General features: G+C 43.1%; 1 protein-coding gene across 3 annotated transcripts; it reads right to left on the bottom strand.

Annotated features, from left to right (window-relative positions):
• Positions 1-358: 358 nt before the first annotated feature.
• Positions 359-27,904, bottom strand: LOC136440357 (glutamate receptor ionotropic, NMDA 2A-like). Of its 3 annotated transcripts, none has more exons than XM_066436364.1 (16): positions 27,485-27,904; positions 20,200-20,675; positions 12,685-12,853; positions 11,368-11,809; positions 11,113-11,227; positions 8,582-8,790; positions 7,949-8,127; positions 7,075-7,197; positions 6,744-6,860; positions 6,161-6,390; positions 3,839-3,999; positions 3,296-3,477; positions 2,908-3,009; positions 2,410-2,561; positions 1,861-2,081; positions 359-593 (listed from the first exon to the last, which is right to left on the bottom strand). In XM_066436364.1, the coding sequence occupies exons 2-16, from the start codon at positions 20,623-20,625 to the stop codon at positions 359-361; spliced, it is 3,063 nt and encodes a 1,020-aa protein (XP_066292461.1). In that variant the 5' UTR covers positions 20,626-20,675; positions 27,485-27,904. The 3 variants fall into 3 exon arrangements, with proteins under 3 accessions (XP_066292461.1, XP_066292462.1, XP_066292460.1); XM_066436365.1 differs by lacking the exon at positions 27,485-27,904 and adding an exon at positions 21,304-23,847; XM_066436363.1 differs by lacking the exon at positions 27,485-27,904 and having other exon boundaries at positions 20,200-21,291.

Genomic DNA, 27,904 nt, shown 5'->3' with positions numbered 1-27,904 from the left:
GGACGGCGGCTGGTTGCTTCTGGCTGATTTTGTTGTTTCGGCGTCCTTTGTTAGATTCGGCGGTGTGTACCGGAGGAAGGGCGAGCGCACAGGTTGTAATTAGGCTTAATTTGACGGACGACATCCGCACTGTTGTATAGAGACGGAGACAGATGAGATTGTGCTCGACACGTGACTTGACACATAGTTCCCCGTGATCCGTGAACGGTCCATCAGCTGACACCTCCACCTCTGTCAGCTGTACGCCAATACATCACACGGCAAAATCGATAGCAATTTTTAAAGGAAGCGTTAACGTCTTACATACGTCACGGCTGGCGGCGTCACGCTCACGGCTGATCCTGTAGAGTTTTCGGCTTCAGTCCTCATTGGTATGCTTCGCAGTTTCCGGACAAGAGACGTTACCAGAGGAATCTGCTTGGCTGCTGTTCTCGTATTCGTGAGAGCTCCCCTCGTCCTCTGCCCCATCGCCGCCCGTCAGTTGTTGTACCACGTCATGGAGGGACATCGGGGCACCAGGCTGCTCAGGTACTCTCGCTGTGACGTCTTCATTTACAAGTTTGTGAACATTCAAAACTTCGGGAACCACCTCCCTGTGATAAAACATTACAGGCTAATGGTTATCTTTACATAGCTTCTTAAGTCATTCTAAGCCGTGAAAATTTGATAGAACTTAAAAAAAGAGAAGCTAATATTCTAGAAGAACTGGGATACGGTCTCATTATACATCCCCAAGCTATAGAACGTTCTTGTTTTGATAGCACCCTGTGTACGCGCAAGGATGTACATATTCAAATGTATCTGCTTTCTTCTACCCAGCCACACTTTTGAACGATAGGGTTCAGAACTGATTGATTGATTGATCCCGAGCATATAAAACTTAAGGTCTTGTCAACATGTCCTCTCCAATATCAATATCGTGGCACTGAAATGTCAGAATTGTATACCCCTCCAGAGCCTAACCTGCAGTACCAGTTTTCACCGCTACGAGAAGATTGTACAAAGAGACCGTGGTCTTTTCGGGAAAGAGGAAATAGTGTAAGGCTCACAAGGGGGTTTGCAAACCCTTTGCGCCATATCAAGTGGTTATATAGTGAACGTTCTGAATTATAATGTACCATCTTGGATATAAATCGTCATATCAGAGGACAAAACCTCTGGTAATTCAAACTCGCCGTGTAGAATCATGAACTCCATGACAGAACGCATACAAAGAGGCAAACAGCTCCTCCTAGAGATACAACCATACATTGCACCGTTAAGTAATCCACAAACTACCAGAATGCTGCATTTTGATAAGAAAGCCATATCCATTTGACAGACAAACAAAGGAAAGCATACCGTTACATTCGTCAAAATTATCGATGTTTCACATACAATATGATTGATATTTGAATGCAATAAGCCTTTGGAGAGTGATACCTTACAGGAAAGGTAGATTTTTTTGTGTGAAATGCGACGGAAAAACTGTCTATGATGCAATATGCCATTGACTTTTGCTTTCATACTATTAAACTTGATTTAGAGTAGTTGAATCTTTTAAACGTACATTTGATCAGCCCAATGTATTAAACCCCTTTGTGAGCCTTCCGCAATTTCCCCATTCCCAAAAACGCCGATTTTGACAATTTTACAGTCCTTCACCTGGCGGTCGCGATAGATACTGCAGACGAGGCTCTGGAGGGTATGTGTTTTTGTCCCTTAAAGGGAACAAATTTCCTTTCTTAATGTTTTTATCTTGAAGGCCAAAAACGATGTATGCGTGTGTGATATCTATAAAGTTCATTTTATTATTAACTATGATTTTGTCTCAATAGACCCGTGTGGCCTTTCCAGCAGAGAAGTACACACTGTATCTACCTATTTGTTGACACGTCACCCTCCAGCTCCCCGAGTCGTGTGAAGGCCTTCCGTAGCTGTTCGTTCCCATGACGCACCTGTGACGACAGCGCATGGATCTGCTCCTGGGCCACCTGACATCCGGGACACTCATCATCGAACACGTCCCCGACATGCGCGACGACCTTGTGTTCCGTCACCACGACCCGCTCTGCGCCGTTTATCCGGAGGCTTCCGGTGCCCTGGAGGATAACAAGATTTTCTTCAAATCATGACACTACTGTCACCTTAACTTTTGTGTAGGGCGATATGGAACAGCAAGTCTCATAATTCGGAAATACAACGACAGCTGACAAATTGAAATATTGTCACATTGTCATGTCTCAGTCAAACTAGGCAAATTACTAAAGCTGCCTAAGCTTTCATGTTTGGATATCGGATACTATTCATCATGGATAAACTAGCACACACGTAAATCTATGTGCGATTGGCTTAATAACATATATATTTGCACACGAAATTTCTGTACAGAATGTCTCTAGATATCACACTGCTGCTTGAAAGACTGACCTGTACGTTCTCGTACACAGGAGACGGCGGGATCTCACTGTCTGACAGTATGGGCCATTTGCCGATGAACACCAAGTATTTGTATACGATATGTTCCAGACAGAAGATAACCAGGCTTAGCGCGATGGCAGCAAGGAGCAGGATGAAGACTCCTGAAGAACAAAACGTGTGTCCAAAACAGTTATTGGGAAAATCAAATATCAACTCAATGAGTGTGTGACAAGTTTGGTCACTAATCAAAATAATATTGCGGCAGGGAAATACCTTGGTAAAAGGTTAGCACACTATCATAGTATGCGTATGTACGTGTAGTGAATTTAGAGTTCATTACTCTTGTTCCGAATGTGAGATGATAAAATCTGTCAAGTCTACTTCCTACTGTTTTGAACTTGTAGGTCCTAACAATCACTCCATTAGTCATTTTGCGAGCCAAAATGTCGTCGCTTTGCTCTGTTACATATACATTGAGAGACACGGAGAAACTTTGTTACTCCCAACCTGAACAGTTCTCAATGGCGAGGCGATGGGTGTTTTTCTCCAGCTCCTGTTTCCTGCTGCAGAGCCCCTCCACCCACTGACTCTTAAACATGTCCAGGTACCCTGGGGAAAACAACAGAAACAACAACATCTATTGATGTCAAAATGTCTACCTCTTTACGTTATTGCATTTTCGCCAACCAGTATGTGATTACAGGAAAACAACTTTTAAGCTATTAGTCTATCTAGAAAAATTGCTCTCAACTGTCGCGAAACGACTTCTGTCATGCAGCGAAACGACTTCTGTCATGGAGCGAAACAACTGTAGGGAACTGACAATGTAGCGAAACGACCGAAACCTTTTCTCCCGGACCTAATCTATCAGTTCTCACGACAGGGCCAAACGTACCATTATCATTGTAGGACAGTATTAGTAAGTCAATGGTGCTCTTCCACTGGGAGCCTTTTGGGAAAGCCACCCCGTATCCTGTGGAGGCGAAAACGTTCCCGACAGTCACCAGGTTACAGCCGTCGTCCTTTCCGGCCAGGTACTCCAGCACGACTGCGTCGTAGATGAAACTGTCCAGCTCCCTGGTGTCAAATACATCAGAGCAACACAAATGGTTATCTTACAGAACGGATATCTGCGACAATTCCCATACTACCAGAATGTGCGTTTCGTTAAATCCTATCTACATTTGCCATGTGCGTGTTAGCCATTCAACTGTCAAGTTGGACTGCAGTGTGCATATGCATCGCTAGAGGAACTGTTGAGCTCATGTTATCACGGCGAGATGCACTCATTTAAATTTTGAGGTGCTTCACTGACAAGCCCTGAACGTTCAACACATTTTAGGAGCGCCCTGTTATCACTCTATCCAAGGGTAGCGGCAAACAGCGGTAAATAGAATTTAGTGTTCATAAAATAACAACCAGTTACGTTTTAATTTACCTTTTCTTAAGAGCTTCTACTGCCTCCTTGGCAGACCTGGTGTTAAACTTCTGCATGTAGCTGTACATCCGCGGGTAGTTGTCTCGGATTTTCATCTCCATGCTGGTACCTACAACACTTCCGAACTTGAAGGACGGCTGAAACTCCTCTGGGCGTTGGAACTGGTGGAAAGATATATGGGCATGTTTGAGGCAACATCAGGGGTGTCCTACCGAAGTATGTACGTCCGTGAATAGTTTCATCTGGTTGGTAAGTCACTGAATAGAAAGACTCTTTGCACACAACCAAGTGTAAACACCGCATTAACTATCCCTGTATATATGTAAATACGTTACTCTTGGGACCACATCTGTAAGCAGCGACACCTTAGATGCAGTGCAAAGTGAACCAGTCATAAGTGCCCCCAGGAAGGTGACAGACAGTCACTGAAAATTCTGTTGAATAGAAGCACTTGGTTGTGTTCAAAGAGTCATTCTATTCAGTGAATAATTATGTACGGCTAGCCGCTTGTCGAGAACACGATATTTCATCTCTTGCTTTGACTCCATCAGAGTTGCGCAATGCTGACGGTTGTAAATGTGGGGCTCATTGTGCCAAAACGTAACTGTCATCATCTACGGTATGCTGAAAAATGAAGTAGACACACGACCTCTGTACCAACTCCCTCAACATCAACAATAGACCGACCACAGACAGACTGGCGTTTTGCGGTGAAACTTGTATAGGGTATATATTCTATCGAGAAATCCTATAGATGCAGTCCCAGCAGTCGGCCTCAGCAGTTACAGTTGGAGGGTGATCTTGAACTCCATGCAGTTTCGTGTTACATATGGAGTGTGTCCTTTAAGTCGAGGGCAAAGGTTGTGACGCTGTGTTTGGTTGTGGGAAATAGACTTGCTATACACCAATTTCGGTGGGATTAACCTTCCTGAGTTGCAGCGCAGAGCGGTTTACAGACTTCAAAGGCGTGATGTACAGCAAGGATTTGGGACGGAGGATAACAACATTATTCCGAAGGCGAGGAGTTGATATTCCAGCAGTAGATCTAGGGTTCAAGTCCCTAACTCCCTCGAGCTCGTCAGTAATCCAATTTCAACAAAAAACACGTACCTAGAGGTCATCAAATACAAACGCCTTTTAAAAGAAGTTTAAAGGAAATTCAAACGGTATCACCAAAGCTAAACCTACAAAATGTTGACCAAAATAGCTCCATTTAAAAAAAATCCACTTGGCATTAATTCATATGGATCACCTTCATGGCAACCTTGAATACTTATGCACCTCGCTAGACAACACAAGACAAGACACGATAAGGGAGGCTAAATCATCAGCCATGCAAATAGGATTTATAGCTAGGTTACGACCAAGGTCGAAGCTAATGTAACAAATCATCACGGCTCTTCATAGAAACAATTGTTGGGTCCCTCCTGCAAATTACAAGGTGCAGGCCACATCTACACGAGTCGTACATCACGCGCGGTTTACCGTTGCCCGCGCCCCGTGATCTACGGTGTGTGCCGTCAGAAAGGTTATTGCTAAACCTAACATGGCCTAAGGACATCGACAAACTAAATGGGCTTTCTAGATACGGATTATAAAAGGTCACTGGAGACGTTCACAATCGATCAGAAAAGTGAGCTTCGAAGTAATAGGAGACCTCCGGGAGGTGTCATGAGGCACGTGCTATAAATCACTTACTATCAGTGGCGCTTTTCGATTTGTTTGCATGTTATAAAGGGCTCTAGGATAAGTCTGGTGAACCGATGTGACATTTCCCATTTCTGTGGCCCATTTCCACTTCACGAAAGCAGAGTACGAATTCAAGACACAGTGTGCTGAACATCAGACGTGTAGTGTTATATCTTACTCCCATAACATAAAAGGCTTCACCAACATTTTACCATGCAGAAGATCTGTGAAATAGATATCTTTCAGAGTATGAAAATAAAGTAGGCAAATATTCAAAAACGATAACATGATTATGCAAACTTGCATGAAATATGAGATCATCAGATTATATCAAAGGTATGTTCCATATCAACTCATAAGTTTACAATGATAACGATGAAGCGACAGCTTGCAAAACTAGACTATTGACTAGAAATGACTTCCCTGTTGAATTTCAGTAAAAGAATATAAAGGTCAAACTGTTGATGTAAGCATGCCCCCCCCCCCCTCAAGCATCGATGTCACCGGAAGAGCGTATCCTGAATATCCAATTTTTTGCCACTATCGAGACCAATCCTGCATAGAGCGGGTTCTGGCTAAATCCCCGCTCCCCCTGCCAAAAGGTTAATCAACTGACAAGAAGACTTTACTCACTCTTGGATCCGTCAGTCCCGTGATCTTCTCGCTGACTTGCTCCTGGATCATGAAGGCCGCCAGGTTGGCTGTGTACGAGGCTATGAAGATGGTTGAGAACATGGCCCACACACACACCATGAACTTGGACGCCAGGCCCTTGGGAACGCGGATGAGGGGCATGGTGTTGTTGAAAAGGAGCGTCCACAGCAGCCAGAGGGCGTGGAAAGGAGCAAATCGCTTCGATGGATCTGGAAGCGATTCAGTCAAGTAAACCCTTTTCTCAAAACTTAATGTGCACAGACACGTGTCGGTTGAAAAAAATAAAATAATGAGTATAGCCAATTGGTTAGTCTGACATTACAGAAAACGAAATAGACAAGAATATCTTTGTCAGAAAACCCTCACCATTTGAGATAGACACCGAGGTCTATTTGTAAAAATAATACTTTTCGTTTTACTTCTATCCGGCAGATCCAATGTGTGTACTATTAGAGAATGGTAGGGACAGGTAATTAAACCGGTATCTATCAAGGCCCACAAAAATTCGTATCTATTACAAGACTTTCCACCATGTGACAAACTGTATACTACTTTCTCTCACCTTTCTGTGGATGTTCGGCTTGACCAGGTCGAGACTTCTCGAAGAGCCAGAGCGCACAGGTGATGACGTTGATGATGAGCACGGCTATGATGATCCATAACGTGGCATCGTATGGTTCTGACAGTCAACACAAGAGGAGTCACAACATTAGAAAAACCAGTACCTATTATGAGAGACCTTTCATTGTTAAGATCGTGAATCTGTGATATTTGTTCATTCTTTTGGTGTGATTTTAATATTCAACAGTCTCCTTCAACAGTCACAGAGGACTTTCAAAAGCCATGCTTGAGATATTCCTGTATCATACTGCGGAAATCACCCCTTGACCTACCAAGAAAGGCTGATGGTGACACGACGCCCTTCTTCTTCGCTACCAGCACCTTTAAGCCTGTCTCAATGAAGGGCACGGAGAAGTCAACTGCCTCCAGACGTTCCTCTGTGATCGTAAGAGACCCTGAGGGGAAATAACAGATGTTGCAATAATCATCATTGCTCTGGTAGGAGCCAATAATATGTGACTCACGTATAAAACACAAGGCTGATGAATGTTATTACGTGGCGTCGCTGGCTCGGAATATGAACCATCTTGATATAAGTCTGTCCGGACTTTCAATGAGGTATTGATATTAGTAAGTGTGTCTCTACACGAAAAGGACTGTTTAGGCATTCCCAATGTTGTATGGCCGATGTGAATTAGGATTTTACCATGGTCAGTATTGGCCGACGGATTGAAGAACTGTCGAACAAATTGTGTAATTAAAGAAAACATTTAGATTAAATCGGCTTTTCAGAAATACAAAACTTTCAATTCGTAACCGAAGACGATATTTTTGTTTGTTTGTTCTCAAAAGAACAAGCTGAGCAATCTGGACAGATTTATTTGATCCACTCACACCGGTAAGGACGCGGCCCCCTACTCTTTTCGATAAGTGTGGTGGGTTCTTTTACGCACTCGGGGTGTGGCTGTCCCCAAACACGGGACCTCCATTTAGCATCCTATCCGAGGAACATCCCAAACCGAAGCTAGGAAGTGAGGAAATTCATGTAAAGTGCTTTTCCTAAGGGCACAACGTCGGGACATGTCAGTAGATTCGAACACAAGACCTTTGGCCAAACTCGCTACCATCAAGCCACTCGACGCCACTGATGGTGGGTATCTGACCCATTTTTATAACATATAGTGGTCTTTTCACCCCTATACCTACCTACGGCCATGTCAGCCGTTCCGTTGATGAGGTCACCGATGACGCCGTTCCAATGGCCGCTCTGTACCGTCCCGTGCCGTCCGTCCGCCACCACGTAAATCTCCACCGTGAACCACGCGTCGTCCTTCAGCTGCTCCAGCATGTCCATGCAGAAACCAGTGCAGCACTTATCTTCCTCCCTGTAGAAACAAGTTAACTTAAATCTTGGAAAGACATTACCAGCATCACAGAACTTCATTTGAATGATTGTATATATTCAGATTCATGTTCTAGAAGGAATAGACATGGTCAACCTACAAATAATATTGTTAGTCTGTAGATTAATGACATGTAGATTGAACTTTTGTAATACTAGTACTGTGACACAAATCTCCAAGCAGATCTCAGCGGGGGCAAAATCGTATCAGATAGCCAGAACCAATGGGGGCTGGTTGAAGATTCTGGCTGTTTGATACGATTTTTGCCCCCGGTTTGTTGGAAACGTCAGCTAAACACAATTGTCTTGTATTCAGCCGTCTTCAGCTGCTGTCCCGTGGTTTTTAACTGGTTTGAAAACCGGTTGAATCGGTTGGAAAAGCGCAGTTAGAAACCGGGACGTCAGCTGAACACAGCTGGATGCCAGACAGAGCTTACTGTCCATGGGAGTCGAACTTGGTGCAGGGCAGCGCCGCCTTGATGCAGTCTCCGGTGACGGGGTGCAGGTCCGTGACGATGACGAACGGCTCCTCCTCGATGGTGACGACCTTGAGATGGCGCTGCACGACCGGGCGGGGCGGCAGGTACGAGTTACCCGGCCAGATGATGCCGTTCAGGGAGATCCGGTTCATGATGATGGACCCGACCTGGACGGAATCATCACAGCTGGTTCAATACACGTGTGGACTGAAGTTTACTCAATCCTTAAGCCCCCTTCCCATCTCACTGGACCCGAGGCACGAATATCATTCAAAACGTACAAGTATGAACAAAACGACAACAAAACACACAAAGCTTTAAAAAGATTCGTTTTTCGTCGATGAAATTCGTTGAGTGCTTTGTCAATTCGATCGGCCGCCGCCAGAGTGCCGCGGGTACACTGAGAGGGGGGCTTTAGACCTTAGGTCCTCCTGTGCTTTATACCCCCATTCCACTTGGACGGCGCTCTCACCGCGCTCTCACGGCGACCTCATTTTGGCCAGATCGCCGTGAGAGCGCCGACAGCGCCATTGAGAGCGCCGACAGCGCGGCGAGAGCGCCGTGAGAGCGCCGACAGCGCGGCGAGAGCGCCATGCGCGCCGTCACCTCGGCGATGGTTTTGAACATGCTCAAAACCTTCGCCGTGAGAGCGCCGAGGATGGCGATCAAAAAACGAGCGCCGAGAGAGCGCGGGGCGAGCGCGGTGAGCGCCGTGAGAGCGCCGTGAGAACGCGGTGAGCGCCGTGAGAGCGCCCAAGGTGGGATCAAAGGGCCGCAACGAGCGCTCAAGGATCGCAGCGAGCGCTCTATGAGGATTGAATGGTCTTAACTGTAGTTCAAACAAATTTCATTCTTGAAGTGGTGTATCTTGAATTTCTGGGAATTTTTGTAGTCAAATCATAGATTTCCTCGTGGGTAATACAAATAGACGAATAACTACAAATACTTGCTTCCATTCAAATTAAATTCCCTCCAAGTTTTATTGTCAGTGGTTCAAAATGTGCTCCAAAATTCTGTGGTTTACGTTTCTATTATAACGTAGAATGATTAAATATATTTATTGCAAACAGTTTATATGACGGACAACACAGAAAAAACAAATTGAACATACATATATCACTTAAGACACACACTGAGCGACCGTGCAGCGACTAAAATTGAATCTGTTTTCCCCTTGATTTTATCATTCAAATATGATGCAAGAGGTAAAGATATGACTGAGAAGACAACAAAGCACACAAAACGTAAACAAAATTCGTTCTTTATCTCTGGAATTCGTTAAGTGATCTGTGAAATCTTTAAAAAGTTGCTGACATTTGACATTTTGGTCGCGCTGAGAGCGCGCAAGGGTCGCCGTAGAGATTCCACTTGAGCACATTTTTCAGAATTTCGGCGCTCTCACGGCGCTCTGGACCATTTTAGGTCGCCGTGAGAGCGCGGTGAGAGCGCCATCCAAGTGGAATGGGGGTCTAAGCGAATACGGGCACATTGGGCAGCAAGTTTCCATGTACTTCTGTCGGCTTCTGTTCTTTCAACCTCTATCATTCAAGCATACGTAAAATCTGGTCTTTTCTGAAAGCATCTATGTTATCTTCAAATAATGATAAGTCTACCGTGTGCTCTTTGATGGGACAAAGTGAATTTTATCTGCTTTTGATGTGACGGTAAACTCCCTTTTTATCCTATTTGTTCTGCAATTTCTCACAACAATTTGGGGTACAAGCCCAGAAGAATGTAAAAGATCAGGCAAAACACAAAATCCATCGAAAAGCGCAACACTAGATTTGAGAAGCGGAAATTGATTTAAAAGTAAGCTACCGTCAAAGTACGTCACAAGTGATTATCTCATGTAACATAATCACTGTCTTGCCTAATGAGCCAAGGCCTACCACGCTAGACATTAATTTGGTACATTTCTCAGAGGACGTCTGATACAAATGCACAGTATGATGGTGTGTGATACCCGGGACCCATTGGTTAATGGAAGAGAATATATGATTTACATAATCACATAACCTTGACAATGATGTCTGAGAAAGGATTGAAAATATACATGATGAACCGATGTTGCTATATAGAGCAATGTTCGTGCTTCAAACGCAATTTATGTAATTTATGATTTGGTAGCAAATTTGAGTGATGCCAGTGGGTATACACTGTCTCACGTATTAGAGAAAATACAGGGTACGTCAATGCTTTATAATTAGTGGAGGTGTTTCTTGTAGCTTTTGTTCCGCGGGTACCTCTAATCCACGTAGCAGTGATAGTGATCAAGCGTCATTAAGTTCAATCATCTAAGGGACCTCATGTAGCGAACAAAATCACACTCTCGGCAGGAAATGACAAAAATGATAATCTGTTTTGGCACACTGGTGACAAAACGTAAATGACACTGTGAGCAAAATGACATGCCTTACGCAATGCTGCATGGTGGTAGCGAAAATAAAGCGACAAAGCTGCAGTAGAAACTGAATTATTTATATTCTTACCCTTTGCCATGTTCCGGTGGAGGCCAAGTTTAAGATGGCGAAGTTTGGACTGTCAACGAAACCATCAGCGCCGAATTGGATGTCACGCTCGGGAATTGAGGCATTTTGCAGAAAGCTGTTGAAAGCAATACAACTTTTATTGCTACCATCATAGCAAAACGTTCAGATTTTGGAAGGTCCTTATAAAGGTCTACATTTGTTTGATACAATATTAAGAAAAAAATGTCACGTAAAACAGCTGCAGATTAAACTCACTCTTTAAAAGATAAGCTGTCGCTTTTCGTCCGTGTAGTGTAGTTCCAGCAGGTGTCACTCATAAACGTATCCAACACGTCTCCCTTGGCAAGGTACTTCTCCATAGCCGTCCTGTAAACAGACAGTCCGTCCAGGGTCATCTTCCTGGTACTGTAAGACGGACTCTCGTACTTGATCCCAAGCAGTCCCACCGGGTACTCGTACGGTGCTGAAAGCGCGCTGTCCAGATCACCGATAACGATCTCCGGTACGATCCACACGGAGTTTTCCATAAACTTGCCGACAAATTCTGCCGCCGGTAGGAGGACGGTGGCCTCCTGCTTGGTGCAGTACAGCAGGATGATACTGGAGGTTATGTCCCGGGCTAGAGACATGTACAGATCCATCATTTCCATACTGTCCAGGTCAAGGGTCAAGACGCCTTCCACACCCCAGGCGTCACCTGTGGGCGGAAGTAGAATACGTTTAGTTCCATTTATCAAAAGGTTAAGTTTTCATCGGCCTGTGATAGTGTTTATTTTCTTTTTGTGGGTTACGAAATAATAGTTATAAAATTATTTCGTATGAAGGGAAGTCTTGCTTTTATCGTCCGGAAATATGCTGTGGCTGGGAATGGTGCAGCGACCAGCGACCACTCTTCAAATGTGCGGAGGTGTGTGGTCCTCGAACTCTATTTATCTAATTACTTCTCAAGACGAGATGGCGCTAGACAAATTCAGTTGCTTCCAGAACCTTTGCTACTTAATAGACGGAGTATAATGCAGCCTTCTGTGCGCAGTTATGGCTGATGAGTTGGAATGATACTGCTCGTTATACGGTCAAATGACACATTAGCGAGGCAGAATGAGCATGAAATTGACATTTAAGTGCCGATGACCACTCTTGCGCTTCTTGAATATGGAGCTGTTGACATTTTGTTTGATATGAATTTGGCGACGTTTAGGAGTAGGAATCCGCATACTATATTAGTTATCCTTCCTGGAGACACCTGGGTTCACGGATGGAAGTAGGTGAAAGAGTGTCGGTAGAGGGGTTTATACGTTTAATAACATGTCTGCTACTGAGAGACGCTCTGGAAACTTGAATGTCATAATTTGCATTGGATCCGCTGTTCTAATTCTAAAGAAATGTGTTGTTGATCAGCCCTGGTTAGATAGGTTTTTAAAACTTTTTTTTCTCAAGCAAACAAACATAAACAAACAAATACAAACAAGATGGCGACGCCCTCAAGTTTAAGACAACTTATAGTTCGTAGATGTTGGTAGGGCTTCGCGATTGGAAAGCTCATTGTGATATGAAATATCAAAACCTACTGACCCTCCTTCTCCGTCTGTTCCTGGAAGTATCGGATGAACGCCTTGTGTCCGGTGTGCAGAGTCGTGATGATGGAGAAACGGGTCAGGAAGAAGTACTTCAGGATACTCATGAGGGCAGAGTACTCCTGATCAACAGACACGCCCAGATGCACGAAGTTTGGAAGTTCTTCCTGTAACAAAAGGCACAATAAACCACATTTTACCAGGTCATTAATATATCTGAACAATGTAAAACGCGTCAACCAATCTTTTTAATAAGTTGCGAATGATTAATGCCCTTGGCAGTCTGAGATCCACTAACCAACGTCATTTTAGATCAAGTTTAAATAGTAAGTTAATAATGTCACTGTAAAGAAAGCCTATGCATTTCTTATCCCTTAATCAGTGAGCACAGGTTTAGGCGGCATCAACTTTATGTGTAGACTGATATAGCCAGCTGAGACCACTTACAGTCTCCTGAAGGTTGGGAGTATTCCTGAGAAGGTCAAACAAGCTTTAAGACCTGACCTGATAAGTAAACTGGAAGTATACAGCTACGCAACACATGAGGCCCGAGTATGTTCAGGTCAGTGTGCCTTTAGTAAACCTGATTAGGAACACAGCGCGGTATTCAGACATGCCCGTTCTAGACAGCTTAAATCTTAATTTGACAGAAAATCTTCGCATCTGATGTTCGATATGTGACACAAATCTGTCTGATATGCAACGTTTGACGCAGATGTTTATTGATTCCGTGTCACTTTGTTGTCTGCATTGGCGTCTTTCATCTTTGCCTCAGGAAAAGGTATTGAAGACGTGGCGTGACAGGAGTCTTACTGAGCCAAATTGGGGGCAGTATGGCAGCGTCAAGGGTCAATAAGCGCGCACGCCAAATCCTCGAATGGTTTTTCCATTCACACACAATGGCAGCATGTGTGACACCCTTCAGCGTGATATTTGTTGTAATTACACGGAAGGATACTCAACTCAACAGACAACCATTATAACAAAAATCGACTCAAGATCGAATTGATGGTCATCGATATGGACTCCACACAAATGATAGGCTGTGAATAATAAAATCTACAACTCTGGATACCATCCTCCGTAGTTCACCGCTGGATCATTCTTTTCGCATGCCAACCACGGCGTTTGCCTTTGGTAAACTACGGATGATGATACGTTGATGAAAGTTAAACATCCAGGTAGTAAGATACGCCAAAAATAATTACTCAAGCAACTGGATAAAGTTTTGAAACAGTCAGACGTTTCAGACAGCATCCACTGTCTTTCACAGACGAAAGACGAAAGACAGTGGATGCTGTCTGAAACGTCTGACTGTTTCAAAACTTTATCCAGTTGCTTGAGTAATTATTTTTGGCGTACGGATGATGATGATGATGAATGGTATATTTTGTTAATACATCGCAGCCAGACGAGGCTGAATTACGTATCACTTGCATGCTTAAGCTTGACGTATACAATGTATTAGACGCCTTGATACAGATTAAAATCTGATACGAATTCAAATCTAATATGAGCATACATGAATTAACCTACCAGACAAAGCACTAACAAAGATACAGACGATAAGAGAATTTACGGAAGGTGTTATACTGAGAACTAAAAGAATTCTATATCTATATCATATAAACACTTGCATCACTTGCCGTCGTTCATTAATCTTGTCAAGTATGGGATGGGCGAGTCTCCATATCTGTTTGATTTACACTTAATAGCTCTTAGTTTGTCTGAGTTGAGGATGGTACCCAGGCTACTATCATTGTACACGTCTGCGGGTTAATCCAGTGATCTGTAGCAAACGTAATGCTAATAGAATGGTCGACAAAGCATGATATGAATGTAGGAGAAGTTCCCATTACATAGCATTCCTGCACGTTGTTTGTACGGATCACCGTAATATATGGGACAATTGCAGCAACTTCGTAACATCTAAAAGATTACAGGTAAGTTTTATTCTGGGCTTGATGGGCTATATCATTGATCTTAGAGTAAACTGTGCGTGTCGGAAAAGTACTTAAGCAGATCGAGTCATGGGAGGCCTTTCTTGGACATAAAATTATCTTATAATATCTGCAAAGAACTTCTTATCCTTTTATATATGGATAGGAACAGTACACCCTATTACACTTGGTTGAAAGAGTATTGATAAGCCCACTCCGGATTAAGCTGGAATGCAATATTTGCTTGCCACACAAATAGGTGAAAATCTTAAACCAAGGAGGTAAATACGTTGTCATGTGGATTCAAATATATTCAAATACAAGAAATCAAACCATTAAAAGCCTTGCCTAGCTGTCAATTTGACTCTTGTCAAATACCCTCTTAGGTCAACCAATGAGGTTTAAAAGAGAACCTCCTTGGGCCATCCGGTCAAATTTCAATGAGATAAGCTTTGTACCAAAAAGTGCAAGTGCGGATTTTGCGGCTTACCCTCTGTTCGTTCTGTCGATATGTTACAATACAAGTTATCGGTCGAGGTGGCCTGGCCAGTAGTTGTTCCAAGACACCAGGAGATCTCCAGTCATAACTCTTGTCCAATTACCAGGATTTATAGCTCAGTTATACGGCTCAATAACATGATGTACGGCCAGGAAGATAAGGCTGGGAGATTTGACTGATACTTTAGTGAGGAAAAATTGCAAGTGGGGGTATTTCCCACTGAATCACAAACAAATTTGCCTCTAATCTGCCTAAAATGAAAATAATCGTTGACTGTCAACTCGAGACTCTCCATGGAGATTCTAGTCAGTAATGACGAAAAGAAATTTATTAACTTCGTGTACAACTAATGTTGATCTTACAAACTTCTAATATGTCGAGTGCTTCAGATGGATGGCAATGGCATAGTATCCTCCCACGTAATTACATCAGGGATGAACAATTAATGAGACAATAGGGATTGATAGGTGCATCATTACGTGGTAAAAGTATTGTCGATGATGTATTATTGGGGTAATGTTTTTTGAGTATGATACACAGTGATGACGCACTTATGGAATAGTGTTGATATTGACGTCTTTTGTTACCAAGCTGCCACTAAAGCCTTATGTAATGAAAACAATAGGAAATTGCCATAATTGCATTTTCAATATTGTTCTGTTAAACTTAACATTTCCTGGTTCACGATGACTTGTAAGACTTTGTAAGCCAAAGTGAATATAAGATATTTAGTTGGTCCGTGTCCGTACACGTTGTGAATTCTACATCTGTTACAAAAAAGAAACGAAAGCAATTTACAGAGCTGGATAATACGATAACCCAGGTTATGTAAATCCAATACCACTCAGAGTTCATTCGCGAGATATGTAGGGCTTAAGTATACATCTCGCAGCCCTGAAAATGGAATTAGATCGTTTAAATCCATTCGGCGATATTACTTCACGTGAAGTTATTGCCCCTTTCGTTGCCGTTTATTGCGCAAGGGACAATTTGATTGAAACAATAAGAACTAGTCTCAACCGTAACGGTAGTGGTGACAGAACGTGAAGAAAGTTTCATTACTTATGTCCTCACACTTCGATACGCTACTTAATCTTTTCTCCGTATATGCAGTCATGTCACGTGCGCAATCAACCTGAGTCATTCAGTCCACGTCTCCTGATGCAATTCCCTATCAGCAAATCTATCTTAAGTGACAAATCAGTCATATTATATAAAGAACTTAGCATACAAAAATGGTTTTAGTATTAGGCATACAACTTAGGGAAGATTGATTCGAAAAATAGCAGTAAAGTGACATACCTTTTTTGACGGAGGTAGCATATCCATCAATGTTACTTTAAATGTAGTGTGAAACGTAATGAATTGTGCTTTAGATACTATAATCATGAGGCTTTTGTAAACTATCGCCACACATTTGCGCTGAAATTGAAATAGATTATGCAGCTGACCCGGGAAAGTGATGATAAATGAGTTTGGGGTTTGTAGACAGTTAGAGACTCTGTCACACAGCCGACCATTGCCTCCCGACCAGTCCCAACCTTCCACGGACCATGGTTGGCACTAGGTTGGTAGTGATATCAATTTCTTGGCAATTGGTTGCGGATCAGTCTGAGGCTAGAAGTCGGTAGTGGGTTGGAGGTAGGTCCAAAAGCATTCGTGGCTCGGTTGGGAAATGGCTGTGACATTGTCGTCGCAAAAGATAGGTGTGGAACGCGTGGCCCTAAAACTGGTTCGACTGCTCCCAACCTATCATGCACCAACCTTCGTTCGGTATTGGTCGGGGGCAATGTTGGGGCTAATGTCCTGAATGTGTGACAGGGGCTTACTAGAATTCAACCGTGGGCAATTTAGTCCCATTAGCTAAGCGCTTGGACTGGGTATGCATTACACCGACATGTAATTTTGCCATCACAGGCACAATTTGAACAGCGACTTGGTACCCTAGCAGCGCCATACGGTCTGTCAAGTTCGTCTAACCTTCCATTCCATTCCATTCCATTTTTATGGAACATAATGGCCAGCCTAAAACGCAGACCTTTTCCAACTGCCACTCACAAAGAGTTAATGTAAAATGTATCAATGCGCAACCCATCTTGACGCCTATTTGCCAAACGGGCCAGACCATAGAGATCAAAATACATTTGAAAGTTTACTTAGATGGGCAATATCTATTGAGGAAGGATGAGCATAAGTGGTGAAACTTGCCAGAAGCCTATCTATGCGTCGTTGGTTTTACTGGCAAGCTGGAGGTGAATAGAAAAGAAACCTACGTCCTTTGTTAGGGAAGCTCAATTTTCAGAAAGTTCAATTTGCAACTCAGTGGTGTGATGGCCCCAAAAGCACCACAATCTTCAAAAGTATTTAGATGATCGTTTTTCTTTCTCTTCTTTTACTGCGAAGTTTTTAGACAACATTTTAAAGCCTTTTATAGGTTTAAGCGGTACAAGAACGGAGGACATTCTAGATCCATGAAAAACAAGAACATGAACAATTATCGTGCAGCGTTTTCAATCCAGGAATGCAATGGTTTGACGAAAAGGGTTTCCCTAGCGCCTTCCCTTCTTTTTACCCAGCAATATTTTCAACTTGATGCTTCATTATGGACAACCTACATTGATACATTGTCAGAGACGCAAATGCAATTGACATCAAACAGAGTAGGTCTATTAAGGCCCCCTCTCACTGGGCTCCGGCACTGCGGCGGCACTGCCACGGCAGATTTTTACGGCACCGTTGCGTTTCTTTTACCAATTTTCATTTTCACTCTCACTGACGTGCGGCGCATTTGCGTTTGAAGTCCAGATGAGCAAGTTATTGAATGAACTTTATTGTTCGACAATCGTATATGGTACAATATATGGCACTAAATCAACAATACTGCAAGGCTAACCTATCCTACAATTATAAGTACAAAACATTATCGATAAAAGTGTATGGATTACAATAAAGCCATGTATGGATTATTTTTCCCTCGCTTTTAGGATGAAGTATAATGAAATTGACTTATGTAGGTGGTATAGGAGTTGGACATGACAACAATACATGGGACATATCGTTCTGAGTACCAGATAGGGTGAAGTTTGTCTTCAAAGTTAGTAGTAATACTTTGTAACAGCGCATCTGTCTCTTTGCCATAAGTGGGACAGGCCATGGTAATCACAAATTGAAATTTGTCTTCAATATTTTCATTACATGTTGGACACAATCTGTGAGTGCCTGGTGTGTTGTGGTGTCGATCCTTTTCAATTTCTAGACAATATGCGCTGATTCTCAGTTTAGTTATGCTTTTTACAAACGGTTTATTATGATTTGATGTGATATAGTCTTCCCTACCAGTGATTTTTGATTTTATACTATGTGTGGAGTTTACTAATATTTCTAAGTGGTTCCCTCCAGCCAGGGAGAAACGTGAGTTTCACACTTTCTTTAAATGTATATCCAAAACGGTTGGTACTAACTGCGGGGCTAAGCCAAACATGTCTACATAGCATGTCCTGAACGTGAGTAGCCCAGTCATTTTCTTCTTCGAATGATGAAGTGTCGTATGTTTTTTTAAATAATCCTGTTAGTAGGTAAATTATCTCATCTTAGCGAGAGTATCTAATCAACTATGTTTGACTATTCTTCCAATTCACCCATACGGCGAAATATTGAGGAAAATTTCCGATACAGTGCCTGACTGGTACATCAAGTTCAGTTACTGTATTTCTTGAATGGCACAAGAGCAGGGCGAGTGCATGTAGACAAGTGGTCTGATTCGTTTCCTGAGCGACTAGGCTATCAACTTCCGTACTGGAATAAATGTACAATGCAGAGATCTAATTTTCAGTGGGATTAAGCAATATCCCAATGAAAATATCAGAGGATCTACAGCTACAATCATCAACCTTACTACAATGCAGTCAATTAGGTTTAACCAAACTCTTAAACAGATCAATAGCTAGGGAAATGGGCCGATTGCAGTTTGATGGTAGTGCTTTCAATTAATCAGAAATCGCAGTGCTGTCAATGGATCAATTTACAATGCAAAATTATAAAAAAATGCATCAAAAATTGATTTCAAGTTTTAAAAGGATTTTCACTTATGACACTTGGTGCAACAAAGGTAACATGCTATAGAATATACGTATAACCTTGAAACTGACATATCACTTTTACACAATAGCGCGCGCGGTGAGCTCCCGGTAAGCTCCCGGCGAGCGCGCGGCACTTTGCCACTTGCGTTTTTTTTCAAATTTTGAAAAAAATCGCCATTTCAACCGGCACGCCGGCGGTGTGGACCGGCACTGGTACGGCACTGAGACGTCACTAGGACGGTACACTGAGGTCTGTGCACGGCACTGCGACGGTAGCCATCTCCACGCTACCGCACGTTACCGCCACAGTACCGCAGCCCAATGAGAGGGGGCCTTTAGATGCTCTTTGTCTACACAGCGTGCATTAACCAGAACAAAGATTGCTACAATTCGCAGTCTACACACTGCACAGCTAAAGGTTCTCTTTTCACCAGACGGCGATCACTGAGCGACCGTTGAGTGACCAGTATTGGAACTGTGTGACCCTGGAATCTATATTTGTTGCACTATTTACGTATTAGGGTTTTACCATGGTCAACATTAACCGACAGACGCCATCAAATACAACACATAAACTCTTGGTTGGAGCCTGAGTCCATCAGCCCCCACAAATGAAAACGTAGAAAAATCCGTTCTTTATCTAGATATCTACGAAATTCGTTGATGTTATGCAGCTGGACATGGAAAGAAAATAACTTTTTGCATAGCATGCAATTAGAATACAAGAGAGCTAATTTACGGTACGTTTGAGTCTCTTGAAATCAAATGAAAGAAACTTGATGGAGCATCCATGTGAATGTGATATTTTGAAGACAGACATGTATCAATTTAACGCTAGCTGCAACAAAGTATGTCTTTGCAGAAATATGATTGCGTTTTACAAGATGCAATCCTGTCTGGAAAAACGCAAATCCGCAAGAATGGTGATAAATGCGTGCATGAATTAGTATTGATACGGGAATAGGAATTCGAAGATAAAATGGAAGGCCTCTTACCTGTCTAGCCACGACGCCGGACATGCCCCTGTAGGCGCTGATGACCGGGATGTCCAGGTACTTGGCCACCATCATGACGTATCTGGCCGACAGGAGGGACGTGTCGTGTCCTCCCGCGAACAGGATGGCGTCCGGGCCCCTGGGCACGGCCTCGTCACACGCCCACACCATGGTGCCCATGGGGTTACTGTTGTTCGCCACCATGGACACCACGGCTACGTCGTTGCCTCGGATGGGGCCTTGTGTTCTCACGCCTTCTAGAAAAGCCGTTATTTCTTCCTCGGACTCGAGGATCGCGGCAAGTGTCAGGGTTCTCTCCATCCATAGTGTGCCATTGTCTTGTGCACGAGCCAAGAATGTCCAAACGACGAGGAAAAATGCGGCGAAGTTGGCTCCCTTCCTTGACATCATCTCCATCCTCTTCATGACATCCTCTCTGGGTGTACCAGCCCTAGTGCAACCTCGCGTGACGATCTCTACAAATGGAAATTTCGAGAATTTGCAAGAATTTTTCGCACTTTTTCTCTGACTTGTTATCTGTGTAAGCGAGCACGTGTCCATAGAGATATGGCAGCGCCCCGAAAGTCAGCAGCCCCTTTATAGTATTCCGAGTTCGTATAATACATTTCCTTGAGGGGAGTGTCTGAGCAAAGGTAACCACAGGCTTTAGGCAACAGCGGCAACTTCCCTGCATATTAAAAGCGTTTTTTATCGATTTTAGACACTACGTCTCCTGATAGGTATGACTAGTAGTGCTATATTCTTGATATATAACAGAGGTTCTAGATTATGCCATTAAATAATTTGCTCCTTGTTAGATAGGAGCTTCCACCACTGGAGCTTCAATGGGTTTGGGAGTCTAGCAGCCCTAATTGTATCTCGGTACGAACATTTAATTCCTGGATATTGGGTTTCGGATTCCGATCAAGTTCCGTTTTAATACCCAAGAGGCCTCAAAAGTAATCTTGTGGCGAGCAGAGGGGTGCTCGTTCCTTCAATTAACAACCTTATCGTGAATGAATCTCATTTGCGTTCAATAAACACACTTAGCCGGCATGTGGCCGTTCTTTATGATTCTTCAATCCATGAAACCCGAATACGCACGTTTGGTGCTCTCAGTCAACGCCAACCAGACCGGTCATCAACTTGGAGAGTGCTGGAATTCCTGTAAAAGAATCCTGTTAACTCATTAATTTCTAAGACATGATTGTTCAACGTTGCACAAGGAGTCCCACACACACCAAAGATGATAGATGCAAAATATGAACCTTCCCCGTGCAGTGCGCAAACGAAGTAGCTGGTAAATGGGACTGTGGGGACAATGGGCCGCATGTCAGCTTCATTATCGGACCGTTACGTATCCTGTGACTCCACGAGGAGTGGTAATGATCTGGCTCGGCTCCCTGAAGAAGAGGATGTCGTAGTTGACAGAGCGTACGAGGCCGAACGAGGACTCAGGCGTCTCAAGAGGTTAATGTACCGCTTGATGAGCTGAAGAAGCATTCGGACGGATTAAACACACTCATGATTTCGGACGTTCAAAAGTAAAAGCGAAACTCGGACCAGCAATTGTGACACTGTTAGATCTTTGGCATCTACGTGCCATCATTGATTTGACATTGGTCTACGAATGATCAATCTGTATCTAGCAGGCAACTAAATGCAAAGAAATAGCACATCCATCTTATTGATTAGAGAATAGAATTGGGAAGGTAATATGTATGCCCAGACATAACAAACTGACCCTATTTTGGGCTGTACCAACACTGTGGTTTTCTTTGTGCAATCTGCCTAAGTCAAAGCACGGATGTTAAATAAGTATTTAACCTCCTTGGTCAAAGTTAGTATGGAAGATAAGTATTTTCTTTGTCATTCTTCTTCAAGACCATTATGCCGCCTTAGACATAGCTTGATGATGATGTTATTCTACATCAAAGTCGATACATACTTCTACTTCTTTGCAAACGGTTTGGAAATCATGCAAGATAAACAAAACACAACTATGGACGAAGGAGGCACTGACGTCAACGAGGCCGTAGTTAGTTAATCTTTTGAAATATTGAATGGAAGTGATGTACGTCCCCATTCCACGACCTCGCTGCGGTTTTGACAGAGCGCTCAACGGATTTCATAGATAAAACAATGAATCGTTTTAAACTATCATGTTATGCTGTCTTTTCATTCATACGTTTATATTTTGCATGATATTCCAATTATGAAGTCGAAGGTTACACCAATCCAATTTAGGTCACAGAGAGGTCGCGGCCAGATCGCCATTTAGATGAACGGGGTCCTTACGTAAGGAGGGGGATCATTACCTCAAACGGCCTCAATCTCTGAGATGATGTGGTGTACCAGATCCAGGGATATCAGCTTTGATAACTATCTGACACCTTTCTATCGGCGCTGTCCTAATGGGTTTCCAGGAACTGATGATTGGGTCACTTCAATGTTATCAACTACCCTGTGATAAAGCTGTGTGTGGTGGCCTGGGTAAAATCTAGTCCATTCACATTTCGCGGTGGTCTGCACTGTACCGGGTATCTCATATAATCAAAAATCTTTTATACTGTTGGAAGCTGTAAACACGTGAGAATGAAGTTAAACAGGTCTATACCTAGGTAGTCCTTTGGGTCCAATAACCCTAAAGCCGTTGAAGGCATCGGTTGCCCGTAGGCTATGTGCAGGCTTACAGATGACTAGTCTACATTGATGGTGATTAGTCCGTGGATACTCCGTCATGTGATTGGCCTAGAAGCTGTCTGCCCCGCGTGGTCGTGAATGAGGACAGCAGGGTTAACAGGATTATGATTAATTACTTTGCAAGCTCTTTCACCATTTTACTTGATTTGATTTTGATTCGATTTGATTTATTGAGATTGCAAACAGTACAATACACGTGGACCACAAGCAGCTGTTGCTGGTGTCATGACCCACACACAAAACAATACACAGCACATAAGCTGCAAATAACAAACAGTCGATAAATGCAATCTAAAAAGCAGCATAATAAAATATAACCTAACTATCGCTTCAAATTAGGTATAGTCACTGGTTCATGCGGCTTCTGTCCGCCAGTTTGTTCTGAAGTCTGGGGCCATGTCTCCTGTGCGCCTGATGCCTCTGCTGTGTTAGTAGGTGGGTCTTGCACTTCGACATCATGTTGAGATGCCATCCTCTCTGTGGACACTGAAACGGAAATTAGCTAGAGTCCCAACACATTTTTCTTCGAGTATCATCAGCTTGGAGGCAATGCCCATACATACATCAAAGGCATTTCATCCTTATCAGCATTGCCCCATCTGACCAGATGCAGTAGTGATGACAAAGCTGCACATTATATAGACAGGGACAGAATAAATCATTTTGGGCAAATATTTGAATGTGATTTGTCGTCTTTGAAATCGTCTTTCTCTGGATTCTCCTCTGTTGAATTGAAGATCGGACAGTCTCCTTTTTCGATTTCTCACAAGCAAAATTTGTTAACTTGAAATCAATGAATCAATACCGTCGTGCCCAATTATTCCCTAACAGCGCAGCTGATTCAGTTAGATTTATGTGCAAATACAATGAGTCGTTCAGTATGGCTGATGCGTCTCATATAGATATATTGAAGGACACGTCATTTAAGAACAGGACAGCCCCCTTCCCTTCCTCATCTTATAGAATGTAGACGTGACCTTGTCACACGACTTAAATGCGTTTCTCCATAGACTGCCCATTGTCAGAATTGACAAACATAAGATTAATGAGGTGTAAGAAACAACACAGTCCAAGGCGTAAAGGAATGAAAGAATGGTGATATTTAATATCTGAAAGAGTTTAACTTCGTGAATTTCACCTGAAAAGTGCAATGTACTACTGCTATATATATTTTAAATGTCTCTTGAATAATTTGAATAATTCTCTGAAGCATTTATTCGAAATGGCATCACAGGGTGCGTGGTTGATGACAGCATAATTACAATTGAATGTCTGGGGCAATCGACCGACCTTCGTCTAATGTAGTAAAGATGCACCTAGTTTTAGCATTCTACAGCAAGAAGACTCTTCGGGGATTTTCCCACCAAAAGATTGTCTACTTCATGAGCAGGTAAGGCCTTTTCCACATCCCAACGTGGTTTCTAATGGTTGTTTCTAATGCAATTTACATGTATAAAAGTTTTCACCATAGCATGGCCATGCCGGGAGATTACGTCCTTAACTGGAAAACCGGTGATTCGTAGTAAAACACACCGTCCAGCAGATTCACAGCTCAATGAATGAAGATTTGATGACAGCGTATGCCATTAGTCTACATATCGTCTACAGTAAAGAGTATGTTCGGGGATTTTGCCACCACATGATTATCTTCTTCACGAGCGGGCAAAGGCTTTCCTACGTCCAGAGGCGGTTTCTTACCGTTGTTCCTGATGGAATATACATGTAGTAGTACCAGGCAGCAGTCTAACTTTAAATCGAAAATCGCTTAACAGTATAATAGATTCCGCCTGACATCACGCTCCACATTAAGCAGACAGCTGTGTGAGAAGATAAGCCGGTGGTTCTGATATTCCCCAGCTACAGGCCAAATGGAAAACTTCCGAGTCTGACACAGCACCCTCCTGTCATGCTCTTATAGTCATTAGCTCATCAGTTATGATGCTTAAAGAAGTTAGAGTTCGAGGCCAGGAAATTCTTTGACCCCTGACGAGTCCTTGACGGCGGCACTGACAGCTCATGATATCCCCCGTCCCCTCAGCTATAATTACATTTCAGCTAGTTGACAGGAGATTATGTTTCATGCTTCATGTTTATGTTTTAACACTATCAATGTGTCATATCTTGATGATAAGGAATCAACGAAACTAATTCAACATTCCATGAAGAATAGGATTCCAGGTAGGCAAATATCTATCTATATATATCTGCAGTGCTACTGCATGACTTAGTCTTCGTTTTCTTTGCTACGTAGCTGTTCCATAAACTTTCCTATTAATAACCCCATTTGCCGTGACTTTAGACATTAGTCGCTACCAATGGTTCTCATATTAAATACATGAACGGCGCGGAGATGGATGATGGAGGTCGCGAGTGTGATAGTTGGTTCGGAATCGATACCATTCTAATGAAGTCCGGTCTTGGGCAGCTGACTTCCGCTTCAAAAGGGTATCATGGTTGACCTCCGTACGGGAGTTCATGATAACATTCTCATCCCATTCATCAACTTCACGTCAACATCTGAAACTGCCCACATTCTTTTTGAGACGCTCTACGAAGAAACCAAAATTAAAATACTTGTAAGTATTTTTAGGAGGAAAGACGGTTAATGTTGGCAACTAATGGTTGATCAACTTGTGGTATGCTACTGGAAAAGCAGCGAATAGATTGGTGCAATTTGTTTTTCCTTCGGACCTGTTGGCTTCTGCACGTACACCAAAGAATAGGAACATCTATAAAGCTACCTCGTGCCCAAAGGGCAGAATACTAATGAAAGCCTAGGAGGTAATATCTTCGGTCACCCTTAGAAAGGGGCCTAGAAAAGAAGATTGCCTCTAAGACCTAAGTGCCATTCAGGTATTAGAAGCTATCAAGTGTGTATCTTCCGTGGCGACATGATCTATCCTGACGTAGTCTTGAATAAGCAAAGGTAATTCTTAAGGTCAGAGTCTTTGGCCTCTTCTAACACGACATCACCCAGTGCTCGCAAAAGTTTGGACCGCCTGGAAAGAGTGAAATGGAAAAGGATTCCCAATGTATGGAAGCTCTCCAGTCGACGTCAGGTTAGAGTAACATCAAAGAGGAAGTGTACATGAGAACGCATTGAGACTGGTTTATGAGTGCCAAACCCCATCACCGTTGTCTCTACCGTTGTAGACTTCTTATCTGCATGATGACAAATGAAAGATGATTTGTTTTCTCGTTGGAGGCTTTCTTCTAGGTAGATTTTAGGCAAGATCAGTGCCGGCAGTTTGTTTTGAAACCGTTACCAATCAACGAGTGAAGGCACCCTGTCCTTACAAATGAGACTTAACACTTTGTTCACTCAGCTCAAAGTACATACGCAAATGACACAGACGCCAACTGTTAATCTACATGTAGATAGTCATGTCTGTTACAGTCTGCAGGTTCGCTTTGTGTCTAACCACCCACGGGGGCCAGCTTTGCGAGCACAAGAATGCGAAGTTCAAACATGCGTGTGCATGGACTAGATAACGAAATTATCGCCCATTTTTCTATCCGTTAAGTGCTCTACCTGGGCTCAGGGTGGATGTAGTGGCAGCACAGTGACCTTGCAATTTTCTTATTTACACTTCAAGGAAACTTAACTTACTTTTATCTAATTGACACAGACTGAAAGTTCAGTTTATACGGAAAGACTGATAAATTTATCATTATATGACAAGAGCGTTAGAATCTGTTGTCTTCTTTCCTGGAAGAACATGGGGATGCACGTATTCCTCACCATAACCTATATAGAAAAGCTCCTCTCCGTTGTCAGTGACGCATCTGCGTATATCGGTTGGTGCCATCCTAGAGCTATTGCATGCCATTTGTCTTGTATTATTGCGGTTAGGACCGCGGTGCACACGCAAGCCTTATACGTCAAACCCTGATGGTCCTGACCAAATGGGGAAGTGAAATGTTGTCGACCCATCCGGTCTACGACAGACAAAAATGCCTTGAAACAGTCGTACGGAACCATTCCGCTCTTCGTTTCCCATATTTTCCACAATGACGCGAGAGTACCCCTGATAACCTAGCTGGTCGTAAAAAGCATACAGACTGCCATCGGATCATACGGCAGTTGCAGCAGTTGAGTTACGCTGACGTCTTGTTCATGTTAACATATGGCTGCTGACTGTTGGAGTACTAATAACGCTATGTACACGACATACATTTTCCATACACAGGGCGTGCAGATATTAAATGAAGTGAATATGATCCACCATGGAGACTGAACAACATTCGTTGATGATTCCAATGCCCGCAAATCAAAACAAGATTGAGTGATTGATCAAAAGACGATTGTAACAATGACGTAAGTCTCTAAGAATGCGATTTTATGGTATTGTACTGGAATATCAAACGTTAGCAGGAAAATTAACGGCGTAATTTACATGTTCTTGCTATTTGAACTCCACATAGAAGCTTGGCTTCTCAGCCAATGCTTCTGCGTATTTGTAAAATGATGTTTAGGCATCCTAGAGAGGTAACATGCCGCATACCAAGACCAAAGTAGAAAATGAAGACAGTGTACTCACCTAAATGTGCTGATTGGCAAGCGATTTGGCAAGATACTCACCGAAGACGTGCGTAGTCTTCACCGCAGACCATGCAGCAGACCAGGCGCGTAACTACATCGCCCCGACCGCCTGCAAACTACTTTACGCATCCAGGCGGCTGCTCAGGCGGAGCATGGGTAGCGAATCAGATATTCTAAAGAAACTTCCGAGATCCGCAGAGCGCGGCGAAACTTGTAACCTGCTTGGTACTCTGTACCACGACGAATGAATGAAGGCTCGGGAACGGCACGTCCCTCTGTTACGGTGTAATTAATTTGAGAGAGAAAGCCAATCGGCGAGGCGTGTTAGAAAGTAATCATGGCGTCTTTGTACCTGGAAGGCGTTCTGGATTCAGAAGCGCTGGGGATATAAAGGGCAGGGGGAATTGTGCGCGCCTCCGGGTCAGTAATTGCATGCAACAATTCTGAGGTTCAAACGGG

Source organism: Branchiostoma lanceolatum, chromosome 8 (assembly GCF_035083965.1).
Source record: "Branchiostoma lanceolatum isolate klBraLanc5 chromosome 8, klBraLanc5.hap2, whole genome shotgun sequence".
Classification (NCBI taxonomy): Eukaryota; Metazoa; Chordata; class Leptocardii; order Amphioxiformes; family Branchiostomatidae; genus Branchiostoma; species Branchiostoma lanceolatum.
The sequence above is the reverse complement of the archived record's forward strand: the minus strand, read 5'-3'. Positions and strand labels throughout refer to the sequence as shown.